Below are 17480 nucleotides of genomic sequence, written 5' to 3'. Positions count from 1 at the left end.
AGTTCATGAGAGGTGTGAACTTGCACAACACTGGAAAACATTGCACTAACATTGTTTAAGATTGGCTGAGGTTAAGTAAATGAACCAATAGGAGGGAGGTGGGTGTCACGTGAAAAGTGTGCCACCCACATGACGTATATTCAGTAGTGACGGCGAGATGAAGCTTCATGGTGCTAAATGTGCTCTACTGCGCCATCAAGTGGACAATAAATTAAAAACAGGCGGTGCTTATAATGACTTCATGGCTTTGGTGTGTGAAGCTTTGAATTTAATAAATCCTTTGCTTTTCGCTGCCCCTTATATTTATTAGGGCCTGAGCACTGACAGGGTGAGGCCCTATTTAAATTGTAAGGATTATTATTATTATTACTATTCAGGCAAATTAATTAGCTTTTTGAGGGCTTTAACATGCTAAAATTCTTACCAAAATTTGCAGAAAGTTATAAAGTGGTGAAAATTTACAGATTCTGGAGGAATTAAAAATTGTAATTGTTTTTCTAAGATAGTGATAGAGTATTGGGTAATACTTGCTTTTATAGTAATTTTGTGCGATGTCTCATAAAGAAATAAAAAACTTTTAACTGTTTACAATTAGCGGCCTTCTTTCTGGCTCATATTTCGGACAACTACGACATGAACTGTTTTCTCTTGCCCAATAATCGCATCTTCCTGTATCATCTTTGCATATTTGTTGCAACGTACTTTTTTGTCTTGTGTGTCCAAATCTGGGTCTTGATATAATTGTTTCTTTTCTTCCATTTCTCTCATTTCTCCAACTTGTCTTAATTGTGATAAAAAAAACAGTATTTTTTTCCTGTCTTCTCCCCCACAGTAACATTTAGGCATCGATGTATCCTAAGGTCTTATATAATTTGATGTACTGTGAGAACATGTATGCGTGTGTGTGCTGCAATATAAAAAGTTACATCTTGTAATTTAGTTTAACAAACATCATTGTCAATATTACAGGATTATTGTATTACAAGTATCATTAGGCTGATATAGTACATTTGCATTCTTAAACAAGCTGACATCGCAATTTACAAACAGCAACCGAAAGAAAATTTAAATGCGTTTTTATTTTTAATAAACATCAGATAATCCAACAAAAGTGAAATTATTAAATACACTCAAAATAGGGTTTATTTGCCTCTCTACTCTTTCAGAGGAAACAGCACATCTTGTGAAGCTGTGCTGAAAACAAGTTCTTTTGGCATGTTCCATAGTGTGTCTTAATTTACACAAGAAAACACACACACACACAAACACACACACACACACACAAACACACACAAACAGACAAACCAATGTTCTAAAAAAAAGAAAACATGTCTTTAAACATATTCAACATTTCAGGATGAAAACTTAGCACCTTGTTCCAGTCGCTGTGATATTTAGACTGGTGTGTAGTGGACATAGTTTGATGTAAATTGGCCAGGATGATGCTGCTGATAACAAGGCATACTCCTGCTTCGATAGGGACTTTCAAGACAGTGCGGGTTCAAACACCACGATCAGAACAAGTCAGATGCAACAGATCAGTTTGTAGCTCATCTTAAAAGCAACATCCACAGTTTCACGACATTGACAGATGTTATACACAATGACTCGTCAAACAAAAACACTGTACTTAGTGTGTGCCGTGATCACAAATCTGATGGTAACATGACATGTCTTCTTAACAAAAGAACTGTAAATACTAAACCTTAATACTAAGGCACTGCTGAAAATGAAAATGAGAAACACAACAGTGAGCTGTAAAATGTGTAAACTCTGTCTACAAAGCTGAGCCTCTGAGTCTCTACTTCAACTTCAACTCAATAAAACAAATAAAACAAGAACAGTGTTACAGAAACACACATCATCCCCTAAAGGGCAATTTTTTTTATTGACGAGAGGTAAGAATGACCTTTTTTGTGATTTGCTACACTGTTTCCAGACAGTCTGCTGTGGACGACGACGACATTACAATACGTGCTGATGCAATGCTTATGTACAAATGATGAGAGGAGGTCATTCGGGATGGCGATTGACTCTGTGTCCCTTCTGAGACGTGCCATTTCTGAAGTGTATCTGATTTTTTTTATTTTTTTTTATGCTTTGTTTTTATTTTTTCAGTGCAAAACTCGGGTTTGTGTTAGCATAATTACACAGGTGTCCACAAGTATCCCATCCACACATAAACACACACACAAAAAGAAAGTGGAACAGTTGCTGAACACAAGACGTGTCTGTAGCTCTTGCAGGAGAGGATGAGATCTAAACTACTGTGACCTTCGTAGGATGCGATAAAAAAAGGTGCTGCGTGATGCATGACAGCAACAAGCAGATTTAGTCCCAGTTGATTTTAAACTTTAAACTCAACATTCAACATCATGCAGCTGGGCGTGTTCTTCCAATTTAAAAAATGTCTTTTCTTTTAATTATTTTAGGGAAAGGGGTTAAATGTATATATATTTTTTTCATTTGTAATTACTGTGGTTATATGTAAACAAGTGATCAATTTGAGAAAACTTCTAAAATAATATTTTCAAATATATTATACGTACATTTCAATTAAATATCTGGATGTTAAGGGGAAATAAATACTTTTAAAGCTATCAAATGATGGTGATTGTGGGGAAGCAGTTTTTCTCCTTATGCTCTTTTTAAAGTAAAGGCTGAGTAAATATAAAGCCAGCGACCAATTGTCCTGATCAGAATTTATAAATTTTTTCCTGAATTCTTTCTGAATTCTTTTAACCTAAAGCTAGACTAAACTGCGGGAGCTCTTATATTATCTCATAATAATATGATCATGTTTGGGGGTAAAAGACACAACAATGATTTGCTAAAGCAATAACAAGCTGTTTTTGCTTTAAAGAAAAATAAATAAAAGATTCTCCTTAACAAATTTTGGGACATTTAACTCAAAACATCTGCTGGACAAGAAACACAACCAGAAAAACAAATAGGTTCCATTTACACATGCAGTTAAAATCAGAATGCAGTTGAAAGGGGCATCGATACCCTGCATAAAAACAACATATGTATATATTGTATATTTACACGAGAGGTATTATTTATTTTAGTATTTGTTTTTCCCCACCACCACTGTGGCAAACTAGGATACGACAGGTGTTAAGGCATAAAGCTGACTTTGTGTCCAGCCCAGAAAATTAAAAAGACATCCTCTATCTTCTGCATTGAGATTTTGATGCCAAGTGTACCTGGAAACTTGGTAGATCAGCTCTAGATATATTAATACTGAAAATAAATCCTGGGACCACTTTACAGACAGCAGCATCAAAGCATGTGAATGCCTAGTTTAAAAAGACATTTTACCAAACCAATGAGGCTTTTGCCAGGTACGCACTGTGTTTTAGAAGTACGGTTACTAGACAGTCAGTTCTATGATATCAATACTTGGTATTCTTTTTTCAAGGATAAGCTCTGGTAGTAAAAATGTGGACTTTGACAGGATAGGTAGGATGTGAAAGTGTATTTACAAATCACCAGGGGTCAAACAGCACAACTTTAAATACTGAAGTTTTTTTGTATAGACGATTTAAATTGTTCAGGCAGCTGAGACACGGCTTGCAGTCTTTGCAGCTCTGACCAAGACGCCACACGCTGATCCTATGAATACACTATATCGTCTCTCTGCCCGGTGTACTCTGTGGTTTTCTGTACAAGTTTATGAGAAGATCGTGATGAAGCGGACGGAAGACGTATGGTTTCCCTGATGCCATAGTCTGCCTGACGTGACAGGATGAGGCGTGGAGGTGCAGAGACAGTGGTTATTCAACGAGCCTCTCCCACAAATGAATGAGTGATGTTTTAAAGGTCCATGCTAAATTCTCCATGACGATCATCTAAGGCCACAATGTTCATCAAAGAAAGTACAATGTAAACACTATAAAAAAAAGAAAGAGAGAAATATTATAATGGCAGAGTATCCTTTTCGTAGAAAGACGGGTCATTGTTCAGTTCAACAAACAAGTTTGTCAGGGATACAATCTAGAGTTTGAAAAAGAGCATATACCTTATGGCATAAGGCACTTCAACAATTACTCCCTGTGCCCTGCTTCGAAGTCGATCCACTGTTAATCTCCTGTTCATCTTCATTCTCCTCCTCCTCTTCTTCTTGCCAGCCTCCAAGTTGGATAGTGGCGGGCACAGACATGCTGGAACCAAGGCCGCTATGCGCCTGGAAACCTGAGTGTTAATAGAAAATCAAACGAGTGAATCTATTATTTGTATTGGTTGTAGAACACTCACATCTAATAGAATATTTACTGTAGTTTTTCAACTCTGCTTAACAACACATTCTGATACACCAAAGCTCAAAATCAATATTATAATTTACCAGTGTTTGTATGAAGATCTCTCATTGGCACTGAGTTCTGCCACAGTCCTGAAGTCCTCTGTGGTTGAGAGGTCTGCTGATGGAGCTGGAGAGAAAAGCCAAAACATTGTCAATGTACAGCAGACTGGAGCCTCAGAGTAGTGGTTTACAACGGGAGCTTGAAGTGGTACTCAACCCAAACTCTATCTTATGAGCATCAGAAATTTGCCCCAGTTGACATGAAGTAGGTATTTTGACATATTTTTCACACCATGAAAACTAAAGCAGATTTATTTTGTGCAGTAGAACTTAAAATCGTCCCACACACAACATTAAAAGGGAAGCTAGGTATTGTAATAATGAAGTAGGACAAAGTAAATCACCTCATGCATGTAGATGGCGTGGAGACTCATCTCTGCGGAGGCGAACTCTGAGTGCAGTGCATTTCTCTGGATGCGTGAATCACTGTTAGTCATACTGGAAAAGAAACGTGTTAATCCAATATGAAAATTAGGTCTTTGCATTTATTTTTTTTTTAGGTTTCCACATATGCTTTTCCAGCTGCAGAATACAAACAATTCCGTAGTAAATACAGTGGCTGATCGGTACCTGTCAGAGATGCTGCGTTCGCTGCGGTACATGGAGCTCTCAGGGTTGACGGAGGAGGGCAGGAGGCCCGGCGAGCGGCCACGGCTGGTGTGTGCGAGCTGGGAGGTGGAAAGAGAGGCCAGGACACTGGCAGCAGCAGAGGCTGCGGTGCTGGGTGGGATGAAGTGATGGTCACGTCCTTGTAGTCCAGATGCAGTTAGAATGGGGTGGGCCAAGACACTGGCCAACAGATTATCAGGCTGGAAACAACAACACAGTATATTTAATGTAATGGTAGTTTATTGATCAACAGAAAATGTGACTAATTGAATTAACATCACTTATATCTTTACTCATGTGTGGTACATGTGTGCTCTACATGGTTCTCAGGCTTCTTACCACAGTAGTCGACCCATTGGATTGCAGCGAGGTGCAGAGAGGAGCCTCAGAAAGCAGTAGCTGGGTGGAGGGGCCGCTCAGTGCATCATGATGCACTTTCTCCTTCAGATGGCTGATAAAGACGGAGCTCTCCTGTGGCGGCTGCCAGCGCGGGTTCTTAATGGTGAAATGCATGAGGGACAATTCTGTCTTGCCGTTCTCAGCCTGTTGGTACACAGAAGCCTCTGTCTGCCCCTCCGACATCCACTGCAGACACATTCAAAGATACAGATGAGGTCAAGAAACAACATTATCACTGAGATCAGCATATTCTGAGTCAGCCTTTCTTCAATAGCATGACACACATGACATGTATTAAAAAGGCTAACTTAGTGTCACAGAAGGAAAAGGCCTCACTGTTGGGTTTCCATGGCGTCTGATGTCCATCTGGGCAAAGGAACAGATGTCTCCAACTCCCACCACCTCCACAGTAAAGTTCCTGAAGAAGTCAATGATTTCGAGAGACTTGTTTCTCAAATGAAAGATGAGAATGAAGGGTGTGACGATGGGACTGAGTAACTCCTCCAAGATGAAAACCTGATTTGAACGAAACAAAAAACATCTTATCTTCTCAAATAAAAAGATTTATTGAATTCACTTTTAGTTCACTAGGATTTATCAATACGTACAATGACTTTACTATCTGAACTCTTCATATTGACCAGGTGCAAATCAAACACATCCATAATTTCAGTATTGAATGGGATAAATATGTTTGCATCCTCACCGCTTTGTACTGGAACAGCTGCGCCACCTCGTCACGGGTCTCGCCCTTGTTAGCGGTGCCCCTCCAGTGGTCTGGCATGTAGTGAATGTGAGCCAGCATGCACTGCAGCAGCTGCTCTGGACACCACACCATATGCTCATCTGGGATGAAGGACCTGGCAATCGGACATGGACAAAATGAGAACATTTTACCCAATATTACACAGTTCCTGTATATGTGAGAGGAGGGAAATGATAAAACTTGGGGGTTTGGTAAAGTGGGATTTGTGACAAGGGTATTCTTTACCCATATTCATAAATAAGTGATTTGCGGGATGGCTATAGTTATAAATAATAAATAAGATATATTCTCTACAGATAACTTGCCACCACATAATGAAAGGCTCTGCAAACCCATTAAATATATAAAACTAGGAGAAAAAATGCTAATCACATAATATCACATCAAACATGTATAACTAAGAATATACCTGTTTAGCATGTTACTATTAACAAAAAAAAACAAACTTCTGTTAAGTGTAAACATATAGGGGGTGATACAGAAATGGTTCCAGGTGAAATCTCACCTGGTGATAGTGATAACCACCCCGAGCACAGTGATAGCAGTAAGAATGTGCTGCACTGTCAGCACGTCCTCGTCGTAGACTGTCAGAGAAATGAGGACAGCCAACACTGAGCCTGAGAAGAAAGCCACGTTCTTTGCAAACACTGTCAGTAGTGGTGATGTGAAGGAGTTCATGTATTTGGAGGTGGGTTTGTAACCACGACCCAGGCGTCCATGCAGCTCATGATCCAGCTCGTTGAAGTGACGCAGGTATAGGCGGCCGTACAGGGACCAGCGGCGGGCCCCCAGGCTTCCAGGTTCCCTGCGGATCACTTCTGTATAGCTGAAGAAAGCGTAAAGCACCTGCCACACTAAGATGAAGGGGCACAGCAGCAAATTGGCCAAACCCATCAGGAGAATGACTCTGCTCAGCTGCTGGGCGAGCTCGAGGCGGTTCCCGTTCCGCTTGTACTTGGGGTGCAGGTTCCACTTGTTCTGAAACAGAGAGCCAGGACCCCAGAAGAGGATGAGCTCAAAGTTGTACTTGAGGCCCTGGGTGAGGAACACCACATTGCCCAGCAGGGGGAGCTGGAGCTGCACCGGCAGCAGTGATTTGTTTATCATTGCCACCATGTAGTTCTTGAATCGCAGGATCCGGTGGTAGATGTCCAGCTCCGTCAGCTCCTTCTTGTGTATGCACATCTGCTGCTCTCGTTGCAAGCTGATGAGCCTGTCCTGGACTTCCTGCCATGTGAAGTTGCATAGTTCATCCTGGGGACAGATGCAATAGGCACAACGTAAACACAAGACACCACAACAATGAGTAAAACAAATCTGTGCATTTGGATGATCTTTTATTTCTTATTTTCACAAGCCTCCAGGCGTAGCACTTACCATTCTGATCTTCAGTGCTTTGATATAGAACTGCCTGATCTCCCAGTAGCTCAGGACATTGCAAAAGACTTTGATAAGTCGATAGACCCAGAAAATCGCTGCCATGATGAGAAGAAATATAATCCAGCTGTTGTCTTGAATCCTAAACAGAGGAAGTACACTAATAGTTAATATAGAAAACATATGTCAGTCCCCTATTATGGAAAATTTAAATATATAAATATATATAGCAATTTAAAATATGTACAGACTAGGAAACTATTACTCTCAGTATATGTTGCAATTTATTAAAGTGATACTGAGCTCTTGTTTACAGGTTTTGAATTAATTCAGCTGCCTACTTCACTCTACGGTTAGGGAAGCTTCCGAGTAAATGGTCTGTATTTATATAGAGCTTTTCTAGTTATGATGAGCACTCAACGCGCTCCGCAAGCGAGTTGTCCATATCAAAACAATTGCATGTTCATCACAATAGCCATCAACCAAGCCATTTCTGATGCTCTTTGAAGTAATTCCCCTATCATTATATGTAAAGCTATTTTTAGACATAAATAAGGTGCTAAGATGTTCTTGGGAACGAGCGTCTGGTTTTAAAATAGAAAAAGAGATCGGGGCACGAGGAGGACAGGGAACTTCCACATCGTGGGGACATGCTGTTCCGAGATAAGAACTCCAGGCAGTCAAACAATGTTGACTTTGATATAAACGACTTATGAGCCACAATCAGAATGAGGAACAAATTAATGAGAGGCCTATTAGTGGAGCTGGAGGAAAACAAGTTGAGAAAAATATGACAAAATGAGGAGGGGGGAGGTTTCCCTTTCAGCCTGCTAGTGAGGTGTCATGTGGTAGTCAGCTTTGCCAGCCTAGTGGTCAGTAACTCAGTGGGCTGGTTTTACATGGCTGAAGCTATCACTTACAGTTTACTCAGTCTGATCACAGTACACAAATACCTTCCAAGAATTCTGCAACTCAAAGCTACTAATCTCAGGTTGAAATCAACAACAAAAACAGAGAAAGAGAGACATTTCCTAGAAACTGGCGTCACCTGTAATTAAAATAACAACATTCGAAACTGATAATAGGTTTAACATTTTATGTTTTCAATCAATTGCAACATGTAATGCTACCTGTACTGGTACTCTGTTATTACCAGTAATATATTATTAATATTATGTCAATTGACCAACTTGAAATGCTTCAACTGGAGAGATGTTTTCACAAAGATGTGCAAAAGTCAAATGTTGCTTGTTTTTTTGTCTAAAATGTCAAGCAGTGGAAACTCGAGGCAGCAAAGAGGTGGTTCACTGTTCATGATTTCACACAGTATAATGAAAAGACTATTCTTTCTGAAATCAATGCAAACAGTGCTGCTGACAGTAATAACCAGAAGCTTTTAAAACCACTGCTTGGAAATATTGGAGAGTTCTCATAATTCAAGCAAGAAACCCACTTGGAACAGCTAAAGGCTACTGATCCATATCCCTGCCCTGTGAATGTATCTTTCCCTCCGAAGACTCATCTGGCACAATCTAATAAGAAAGTCTGAAAGTCTAATTACAACTGTATTAAGCCAGACAAATGAAATCCCTCTGAATGTCTGTCTCTAAAAGGGTTCTAATAATATCCAGGACCGTGTCTACTTAAGAACAAAGCATCTTATTAAAACGGGTTTAAATCAGAGGACAAGTCGGCAGAAATCCCTTTATGTGACTAAAGCTTTTTTAATTAATTCGCTAATGAGGAAAAAAATACAAAATTCAAAGCTCTCTGTACTGCTCCATTAGTCAACATTACCTCTGAGTGCACTCTGGACCAGGTAGGATGGCATCTGTGAGAGTGACTTTATTCTTGTCCAAGGGATTCTGGCCCGACCCAGTGTGATTGACGGCTCGATTGGCGAAAAGGATGTCATACTCCACACAGTTGACAAGGAACGTTGTGAACGTGACAACAAACAAAAGCTGACTGTTGGGATGAGACGAGAAAAGAAAGCAATAGATTAAGCTTTTTACTTAGTTGCAGAAAAAAATTGAAGTTTGTTTATTAAATATGTCGACGGACAGGCTGAGGTTTGTTTTGAACTGTCATTATGACACTGTGGCCACTGGCTAGATTCATGCGTACACCAGTAACACAGGTAACCTCCTGACACGGTTGCAGCAAGACGGTAAAATAAAGAAAATGTTATCTGTCAGGCTGGACTAACATGAATGGATTACAGCTAATGGAATTTAAATTCTAGGAGACAAAGTCAACACATTCCCAGGAAGCTCATGTGGAACTGCTGGTGGAATCATCTGGTTGAGCTTGTTCAAGCTGAAGCCTAAGGCACACATGTCGGTCAAAACATGAAGTTACAAAAGTCATAAATAAGGTGTACAAGGAACAATCCTCCTGTTTGAACAGTATCATCAATCAACCTCAACCTAGTGCTTTGGATAAAAGCACATCCTCATATCTCACAGTGCATCCCTTAGGTGTGTGAACTCTGTGCTTTCTCATACTTACACAAGTTCAAAGAACTCTGACAGCATCATACAGGCAAAGCCATTCTTCTGATGGAAATGATAGATGTGGACCAGCTGGTTAAGGGAAATCTGAAATCATTTGAGCTAGAGAACATCCAACATGACTTTGTATTTGAACAGTCACTATATGTACATTGATCAAGGGAAGATATTGTTTAACACAGCGAAAGATACAACAAATAAAACAAACAATCAGACTGGAAGTTCTGTAGAAAAATCACGTTGCTTGTGAAAATTAACAGTTTCTAAATATGATAAGTGACAGTGCACCTGAGTCAGCTTGAGGCTGCACGACCTGACCCCAGTGACATGTCCAATGACAGAGCACTTTGGCTGACCTGTTATTTAACTGCACTGTAATTAAAAGGATATTCTGGTGAAGAAGTTATCCAGGTTCTTGATATGGTGCCATGAGTCTGTAACAGAAAAGCAAGGCATTAAATAAATCACCATCTCCAACCAACCTTGACCCAGCTGCATCGTGTTATCTTCAAAACCAACAAGGTTATCGTTGTGACTTTCCTCAGAGAGAGAGAGAGGTCAATAACATTGAAGAGCAGGTGTATTCGTTTTAGAGTTATAATTTAGTAACAGCACGCTTACCTTTCAGGCCTTCGGGCACATGCACCAGTAAATCCTCCTCGCCCGGAGGAGAGTCCTCCTCGAAGTCCTCGATCCTCTGGTACTCCTGGTAAGCTTCCAAGTTGGCCATTGTGCTTCACATTCTCCCGGCGTGTCCCAGCTGACGGCTTCTTGTGTGGTAAACACAGTCTGACGCGAATCCAGTGTCGGGACCGAGGCTACATGCTGCAGCTGGTTCCTCCAGCACCTCAACTTAGGGACGCGTTAGCCGCGGCTAACAGTAGCCTGCTAACTTGCTAGTGTGGCGGACGGCGCTTTTGTAACCCAACACTGCCGCGACAGGATGCAGAATACTTGGAAGCAGTTTAAAAATAAGAAGACGGATATTCTGTTAGTGATAAACACACACACAGAACGCCTGGACACGAGCGAAGTGTGTTAGAGCTGTGTGGTGGCAGGTTAGCCCGGGGATGATTCAGCCTATCGTGTAGTCAGGGGGACGACGGTTTGTTTTTCTTCCATCTGCTCGGGATCTTCCTCCGTCTCTCCGCTTCAGCGCGTGGCCGCGGCTCCTGCCACACACGCGCCTGCAGGTTTTTAAATCACGACCCGGTGCTCCTCAGTTCGTCCCGGGGCTAGGTCTCCAGAAACACACCGTCCCGTGTGGCTCCAGTGTTTTTGTCTTTCACAAACAAATGTCAACACAACGTCATTGACGTCAATTCGGGTTTTATGCCGCGTTCAGGGAGGCTCGGAAAGAGCAGGGAGAATAACAAGGAGAACACTCGCGTCCCAGAGCTACAACTTCACATTCGGGTCATTTTAACAACATGGAGATTAAAACTACCCCGATTTTTGAGTTCTCGTAACACAACATATTTTGTTCCTTTGACGTGGCGCGGCATTGGAGTTTGATTACACGCAGTCAGGGCACGAGGTCATTGTATCTATATAATGTCAGTGGTCATATATTCCTTCGATATCTCAGGTGTTGCAAATGTGAAAGATTTATACGATCTGAAGAGAAACAAGATGGTTTTTGACCTGAACAGATATATTAGTCTGTATGTTCATCTCACTGCAGTGAACATATTCGTGACTCATTTTGATGTTTACTGATCCTTATGCTTTCATGTTTGAGTGTTTTGTGTGCTACTCGATACCTACATTTCCCTTGGGTTTAAATAAAGTATCTACCCTACATTACGCAAAGTTCCCTTCACTGCCTTATAATTAAACATTTTCATTACATATGGATGAGAAATACAACAGAATAGAAACAACAGACTACTTCTTTAGTTATATGTTCTATTGTTTTAATTTCATTACATTTATTCCCTGCTCATGTACTTCACGTTTTGGGATGACAATAAATCTACCTGAATCTTGAAGTGAGCTAACGGTTTTCCCCCTTTATGTTTTTGTTGTACTTACGACTGGAATTAAGTTACATGAACGCGGCATACGCCGATGTCATTTCCGGTTAACGATTGTAGTTTTTGAGGGTTAACCGGACAACTCGTGTTTTCGTCGCGTCTCGTTCCATCAAATGTTTCACAATCTCTTAAAATCCCTCAGATCATCAGCTGTTGTGATATCAAAATGCTCGATGTTGTCAAAAACCTGAAATCACAAATTCAGATTAGACACAGAGCAATGCATTGTGGGTCAGACCCAACATGGCAGCCCGCTTGCTGGCCGTGGATTACAGTTTAGCTCAGTGATTCTTTTGACCTGATGAGTTTATCATCCCTGAATCAGGCATCGAACATGTTTCAGATCCTTTGCAGTAAAGCGAGCCTCGCTGCTGCTCCGGTGCGGTCACTGTCGTTGTACCCGCGCTGCCACAAAACAGCTGACATCTGGAACCTGTCACGGTAAAGTAATGGGACCGGCTGCTACTTGAGCTAATGTCGGTTGTTTAACATCAGTTTGAATGGAATCACTTAAGATTCTTAAGTAGTTTGAGGTTTATACTAGTGTACTAGTATAGTAGTGTTCACAGTGATCCTTCCTTGTGTTGCTTAATATGGATAAGTGTGTGTGTGTGCGTGAGTCAGCCACTAAAGCAATCAATCTTTATTATATCACAATGCACTTGTAAGTGTTGACAGGTTATTGGAAAAACAGATTTAGAGACTAATGCTTTCCAAAGCAATGAATAATAGAGAAGACAACCATAAAAGAAGATTAAGATATTAAAAGATCATGATCAGTGTTAAATATGTATATGCAGTACAGGAAGTGTGACCTCTGCTACAGAGTACAGAGCAATTCAGTTTTCACTTTCATTAAAATGTCTGATTCTAAAATGTAACTTTATTCACATTCGCAATGATAATGCTGTCAGTTTATATATCATTATCAGATCTTGTAATCGCTCAGTTAAAGATATTGATATCTGCCTCACAGATCTTGTTTTGATTGAGCCACACTTCCAGAGCAACTCTATTAATTATTAACAATACGGTTAAAGTTAACGAACTTTAAGTCATACAATAAATGTAGATTTTCTGATAAAAATAATTGCCTGATTCAGAAAGCCACACTGCCCATTATGCCTTTCATTTGTGACATTAGTTTTGTAAAATCTTTAAATTATTTAAATTAAAAAAGTTTCTGTCTAATTGGATGAATCTTCTTTGTCAAATCCAGGTGGTATACATCTCCAGGGTCTAATGGGTGCAGCTCCTCACAGCAGCCGGGTCATGCCGTCAGTCGTATGTGGCGCCTCACCCAGAGAGCTGTCCGCCAGTCGGCCACCCGGACGTCCAAACCCCCGGGAGTGTCCCTGAGGTTCATCCTGGGACCAGCGGTGCTCACGGTCTCTGCACGGCTGTTCTGCCATGTGGCGTACTGCGAGGAAGACGTGAACAACAACACCCTGGTGGAAGCCGTCGCCAAAAAACCTCCACCCGAATTCAAATGGCATATCCTGTGGGAATTTGTCAAACCTCAGCTCTTGGCTCTCATGGGGGCTGTTGTGGTAAGGCCACTAAAGACAGTAACATGTCATCAAGGCCGTGATGGAATTGCTGATCAGCTAAACTGATTATCTTTCGCCTCAGCTTGCTTTTGCTGCAGCGATCTTGAACATTCAAATCCCCTTGATGCTTGGGGATCTGGTGAATGTTGTGGCACGGTACCTGAGGGAACAGACTGGGAACTATGTTTATGAAATAAGAGGTCCTGCCTTGAAGCTGCTCGGCCTGTATGGTGTCCAAGTAAGTGCACAAGAAGAAATCTGTTATGCTGCACAGCTTAAAATGCCCCTGCTTCATCAACAATCAGCGGAATTGTATGATTATGATAAAGTAGTTGCAAGTATGTGTCGTGTTGATATATATTCCTTCCACTGTGCAGGGCCTGCTGACGACCGGCTACATCGTCCTGCTTTCTCAGGTTGGAGAGAGAGTGGCAGCGGACATGAGAAAGACGCTTTTCGCATCCTTACTGAGGTGCATATTACAGATCGCATGCAGTCATGGTTCCTCTCATTATGCACTGCTTATAGACAGATTACATGTTGAAGTAACTGCTACTAATGCTCTCATTGTTACTTTTCCTCACAGGCAAGATGTGGCTTTCTTTGACGCTAATAAAACCGGGCAGCTGGTGAATCGTTTGACTTCTGACATTCAGGAGTTCAAGTCGTCTTTTAAATTAGTCATTTCTCAGGTATTAAGTGAAAACCTGTGTTGTAAAATATTCAATATGTGATATATAAGCTTTTTGCTAGTTTTAACCTTCCATTTCCTTTTTTTTAATGAGTCTTTTTCCATATTTTCAGGGTCTGCGAAGTATTACACAGACAGTTGGATGTTTTGTCTCCCTCTACATCATGTCCCCTAAACTCACAGGTTTGACTGTAGTGGTCCTTCCCTGTCTAGTGGGAGCTGGGGCTCTCATTGGCTCATTCCTCCGCAAACTATCCCGATTGGCTCAAGAACAGGTAGAGTTGGACTGCAAAATGTCTTGTATACATATATGTGTATTGTTTGAGTTTTGTTAACTCTTTGAACTGGACAGAGCATCGTTTTCTTAAGACATCTTTCAGCGTTGTTAAATTATGTTTAGAAGGTAAAGCAGATTTATGCTTTTACACAGAAAACACAATCTGTCCTACTTTGTCTGTCCCTGTTTACAGCATGTTTTATAAATAATGGAATGATGCACTTAAATCTGGATATAATGAAGGTTTGCTGTTTGTAACATACTGTATGTTCATTTGATGTCTGACTGTGTCCAAACATACATTTCAGGTGGCAAAAGCAACAGGCGTGGCAGACGAGGCCCTCGGTAATGTGCGGACAGTGAAAGCGTTTAGTATGGAAGAGCGGGAGCTCCAGTAAGTCAGAGTATATTTTTATCTACTCACAGCGGTACTGCTTTTAGAGCACAGTACATTGTGTCTCAGATTCATTAGATAATGTTTATATTTATGTAATTTGAATCATGTTTTTCTCCAGGTTATATTCTTATGAAGTCGACAAATCATGTGAAATGAATGAAAATCTTGGCGCTGGAATAGCAGTCTTCCAAGGACTGTCAAACATTGCCCTGAATTGTGAGTGTGTGTTACCAACTTTAACTAATCAACATAAGGTTAGGCAGACTGCTGTTGTGTCTCAGGATTGTAATGTTTATACATTGTGTGCCCATGATCCAGGCATCGTTCTGGGAACTATTTTCGCTGGAGGGACTTTAATTTCTAGAAATGAAATGACCCCTGGAGAACTCATGTCTTTCCTGATCGCTTCCCAGACTGTTCAAAGGTAGAGGACACAACTTGCTCCACAATTATTGCGCTGTATTAACTAATAAGTGTATCTGGTGTTATTTAATTGGTGTGTTGTCTTTGTGCTCAGGTCATTGGCCAGTATCTCGATCCTTTTTGGACAGGTGAGTTAAAATTCTTTGCATGGTTGTGTTATCTGAGCGACACACATTTAACATTTAGAATTATTTATAAAACTGTAAATTTCTAACATTTGCTGCAGATGGTGAGAGGTCTCAGCTCCGGGGCCAGAGTTTTTGAATATCTGGTTTTGAAGCCAACCATTACTGGGTCAGGGGGGGGACGCATCTCGTACCACAATCTGATGGGAAGAGTGGACTTCCAGGACATTTCATTCAGGTTAGAACCTCATCTCTTCAATTTTAAACATTGTCTGAACATTAACACCAGATGATAATGTTTATTGAATTTTTTTTTTGTATATTTATTTCCAGTTACCCAACAAGACCCGGTCATCAGATTTTGAAGAAGTTCAACTTGACACTGGCTCCGGGTAAAACTGTTGCCATTGTTGGAGAATCTGGAGGAGGTAATATAATGATTCTAATTGTAATTTGTGTGACATGTGAACAGTGAACAGTCTGATGGTGAGCCCTTACCTATCTATCCGATGCATTCTAGGGAAGTCCACGGTGGCGTCGTTGCTGGAGCGTTTCTACGACCCGACCAGCGGTGTCGTCAAGGTGGATGGACTTGACATTCGAACACTCGACCTGTCGTGGCTCAGGGGGCAAGTTATTGGATTCATCAATCAGGTAAAGGTTGCTCATCATGAGTATGTTGCCATTCTTTTTTAAACTGGTATATGAATAATATTTTGTTTATTATATTTCATAATTAGACCCTTTTGTAGCTGTCCAGATCTCACTGTTCTGCATCCTTCAATATTGTGTGCAGGAGCCAGTTTTGTTCGGATCATCTGTCATGGAGAACATCCGCTTTGGGAAGCCCGAGGCCACAGATGTTGAGGTCATTAATGCAGCCAAGCAAGCCAATGCTCATCGCTTCATTACCAGTTTCCCAGACGGCTACAACACTGTGGTTGGTGGGTACTATCATTTAAGCTTTTACTACTCTTAAGAAACTCTGGGAGATGTGGATACTAAGCACTAGATTTCTAATCCCAGGTGAGCGAGGAGCGACGCTCTCAGGCGGCCAGAAACAGCGCATCGCCATCGCCCGCGCCTTGATCAAGAACCCGTGCATCCTGGTGCTTGATGAGGCCACCAGTGCATTGGATGCAGAGTCGGAGCGGGTGGTACAGGAGGCTCTGGACAGGGCCACAAGGGGTCGCACTGTGCTCATCATTGCCCACCGGCTGAGCACCATTCAAGGGGCTGACATCATCTGCGTCATGAGCAATGGACGCATTGTGGAGGTGAGGTCATATCCTGTTAAATGTCCAAAGTTCAGAGATGCACAGAGAGAACTGACTCATCCAATTGTCAGTAATTCATATAAGTGTTATTGATTCTTCGGCATGCACTGTGTAATATTGTAATTGTATCTAATGGTTCCCTTTTTCTTTTAAGGCTGGGTCTCACTTAGAGCTGCTGAGCAAAGGAGGACTGTATTCTGATCTGATCCGCAGGCAAAGAGCTGAGGGGCACAAATGAACACTGCAAAACATACTCTAGATCAACAATGAATAATAGAGTTTATTTTTAAATCCATAGGGGATGGGTTGCATGAACACATGAATACAATAAAATGTATCCTAATTTTACCATTTCCATGCCGACTTTTAGGCCAGGATTTACTCAGGTTTTATGTACTTTACAAATGGACCAACCGGGTCAGTCTAGGATGATTTAACAAGCCACACTAATGTACAGTCTCAAGTGGGAAGTACATAACACTGTTTTTACTGTATCTGTATAGAATGATAAATTATAATGTATAGACAACAAATGAATAAACTTGTTCTGATTAGTTCTCTGTTGTTTTTTTGGTCATAGTATAAATAATTTCTGTGTTTTTTTTCCCACAATTACCTGATTGAAGAGACTAAACACTGATCCTATATGCTGAGGAGTATGTGATTTGTGGATA

At 41.0% G+C, this 17480-nt stretch overlaps 2 protein-coding genes across 2 annotated transcripts; one reads left to right on the top strand and one right to left on the bottom strand.

Moving 5' to 3' along the window:
* Positions 1-1060: 1060 nt before the first annotated feature.
* Positions 1061-11337, bottom strand: atg9b (autophagy related 9B). Its single transcript, XM_062404175.1, has 14 exons — positions 10652-11337; positions 10421-10464; positions 10029-10093; positions 9315-9485; positions 7518-7659; positions 6646-7394; positions 6081-6234; positions 5711-5890; positions 5315-5560; positions 4937-5175; positions 4711-4804; positions 4349-4433; positions 4025-4197; positions 1061-3895 (listed from the first exon to the last, which is right to left on the bottom strand). The coding sequence occupies exons 1-13, from the start codon at positions 10758-10760 to the stop codon at positions 4043-4045; spliced, it is 2433 nt and encodes an 810-aa protein (XP_062260159.1). The 5' UTR covers positions 10761-11337; the 3' UTR covers positions 1061-3895; positions 4025-4042.
* An 892-nt stretch (positions 11338-12229) lies between these two features.
* On the top strand, positions 12230-17360 carry abcb8 (ATP-binding cassette, sub-family B (MDR/TAP), member 8). The gene is made up of 16 exons (XM_062404109.1): positions 12230-12507; positions 13286-13616; positions 13699-13854; positions 13994-14088; positions 14203-14308; positions 14421-14582; positions 14893-14978; positions 15100-15197; positions 15300-15405; positions 15499-15532; positions 15631-15767; positions 15863-15957; positions 16050-16183; positions 16326-16473; positions 16556-16806; positions 16961-17360. Exons 1-16 carry the CDS (start codon positions 12368-12370, stop codon positions 17042-17044), a joined length of 2163 nt encoding a protein of 720 aa, XP_062260093.1. The 5' UTR covers positions 12230-12367; the 3' UTR covers positions 17045-17360.
* Positions 17361-17480: the final 120 nt, after the last annotated feature.

The sequence above is a fragment of the Platichthys flesus genome, chromosome 14, assembly GCF_949316205.1.
Source record: "Platichthys flesus chromosome 14, fPlaFle2.1, whole genome shotgun sequence".
Classification (NCBI taxonomy): Eukaryota; Metazoa; Chordata; class Actinopteri; order Pleuronectiformes; family Pleuronectidae; genus Platichthys; species Platichthys flesus.
Note: the sequence above shows the minus strand (reverse complement) of the source record. Positions and strands in the feature narration are given on the sequence as shown.

Bases quoted from the DNA above. Each gene is read 5' to 3' on its own strand.
- atg9b (XM_062404175.1), bottom strand. From the start codon at position 10,760: ATGGCCAACTTGGAAGCTTACCAGGAGTACCAGAGGATCGAGGACTTC. The intron at 9,486-10,028 runs GTAAGTATGAGA...TCATCCCAACAG, and splicing joins TCAGAGTTCTTTGAACTTGT to TCAGCTTTTGTTTGTTGTCA. The intron at 7,395-7,517 runs GTAAGTGCTACG...ATCTGTCCCCAG, and splicing joins AAGCACTGAAGATCAGAATG to GATGAACTATGCAACTTCAC.
- abcb8 (XM_062404109.1), top strand. From the start codon at position 12,368: ATGAGTTTATCATCCCTGAATCAGGCATCGAACATGTTTCAGATCCTT. The intron at 14,309-14,420 runs GTATTAAGTGAA...CCATATTTTCAG, and splicing joins TTAAATTAGTCATTTCTCAG to GGTCTGCGAAGTATTACACA. The intron at 15,768-15,862 runs GTTAGAACCTCA...ATTTATTTCCAG, and splicing joins TTCCAGGACATTTCATTCAG to TTACCCAACAAGACCCGGTC.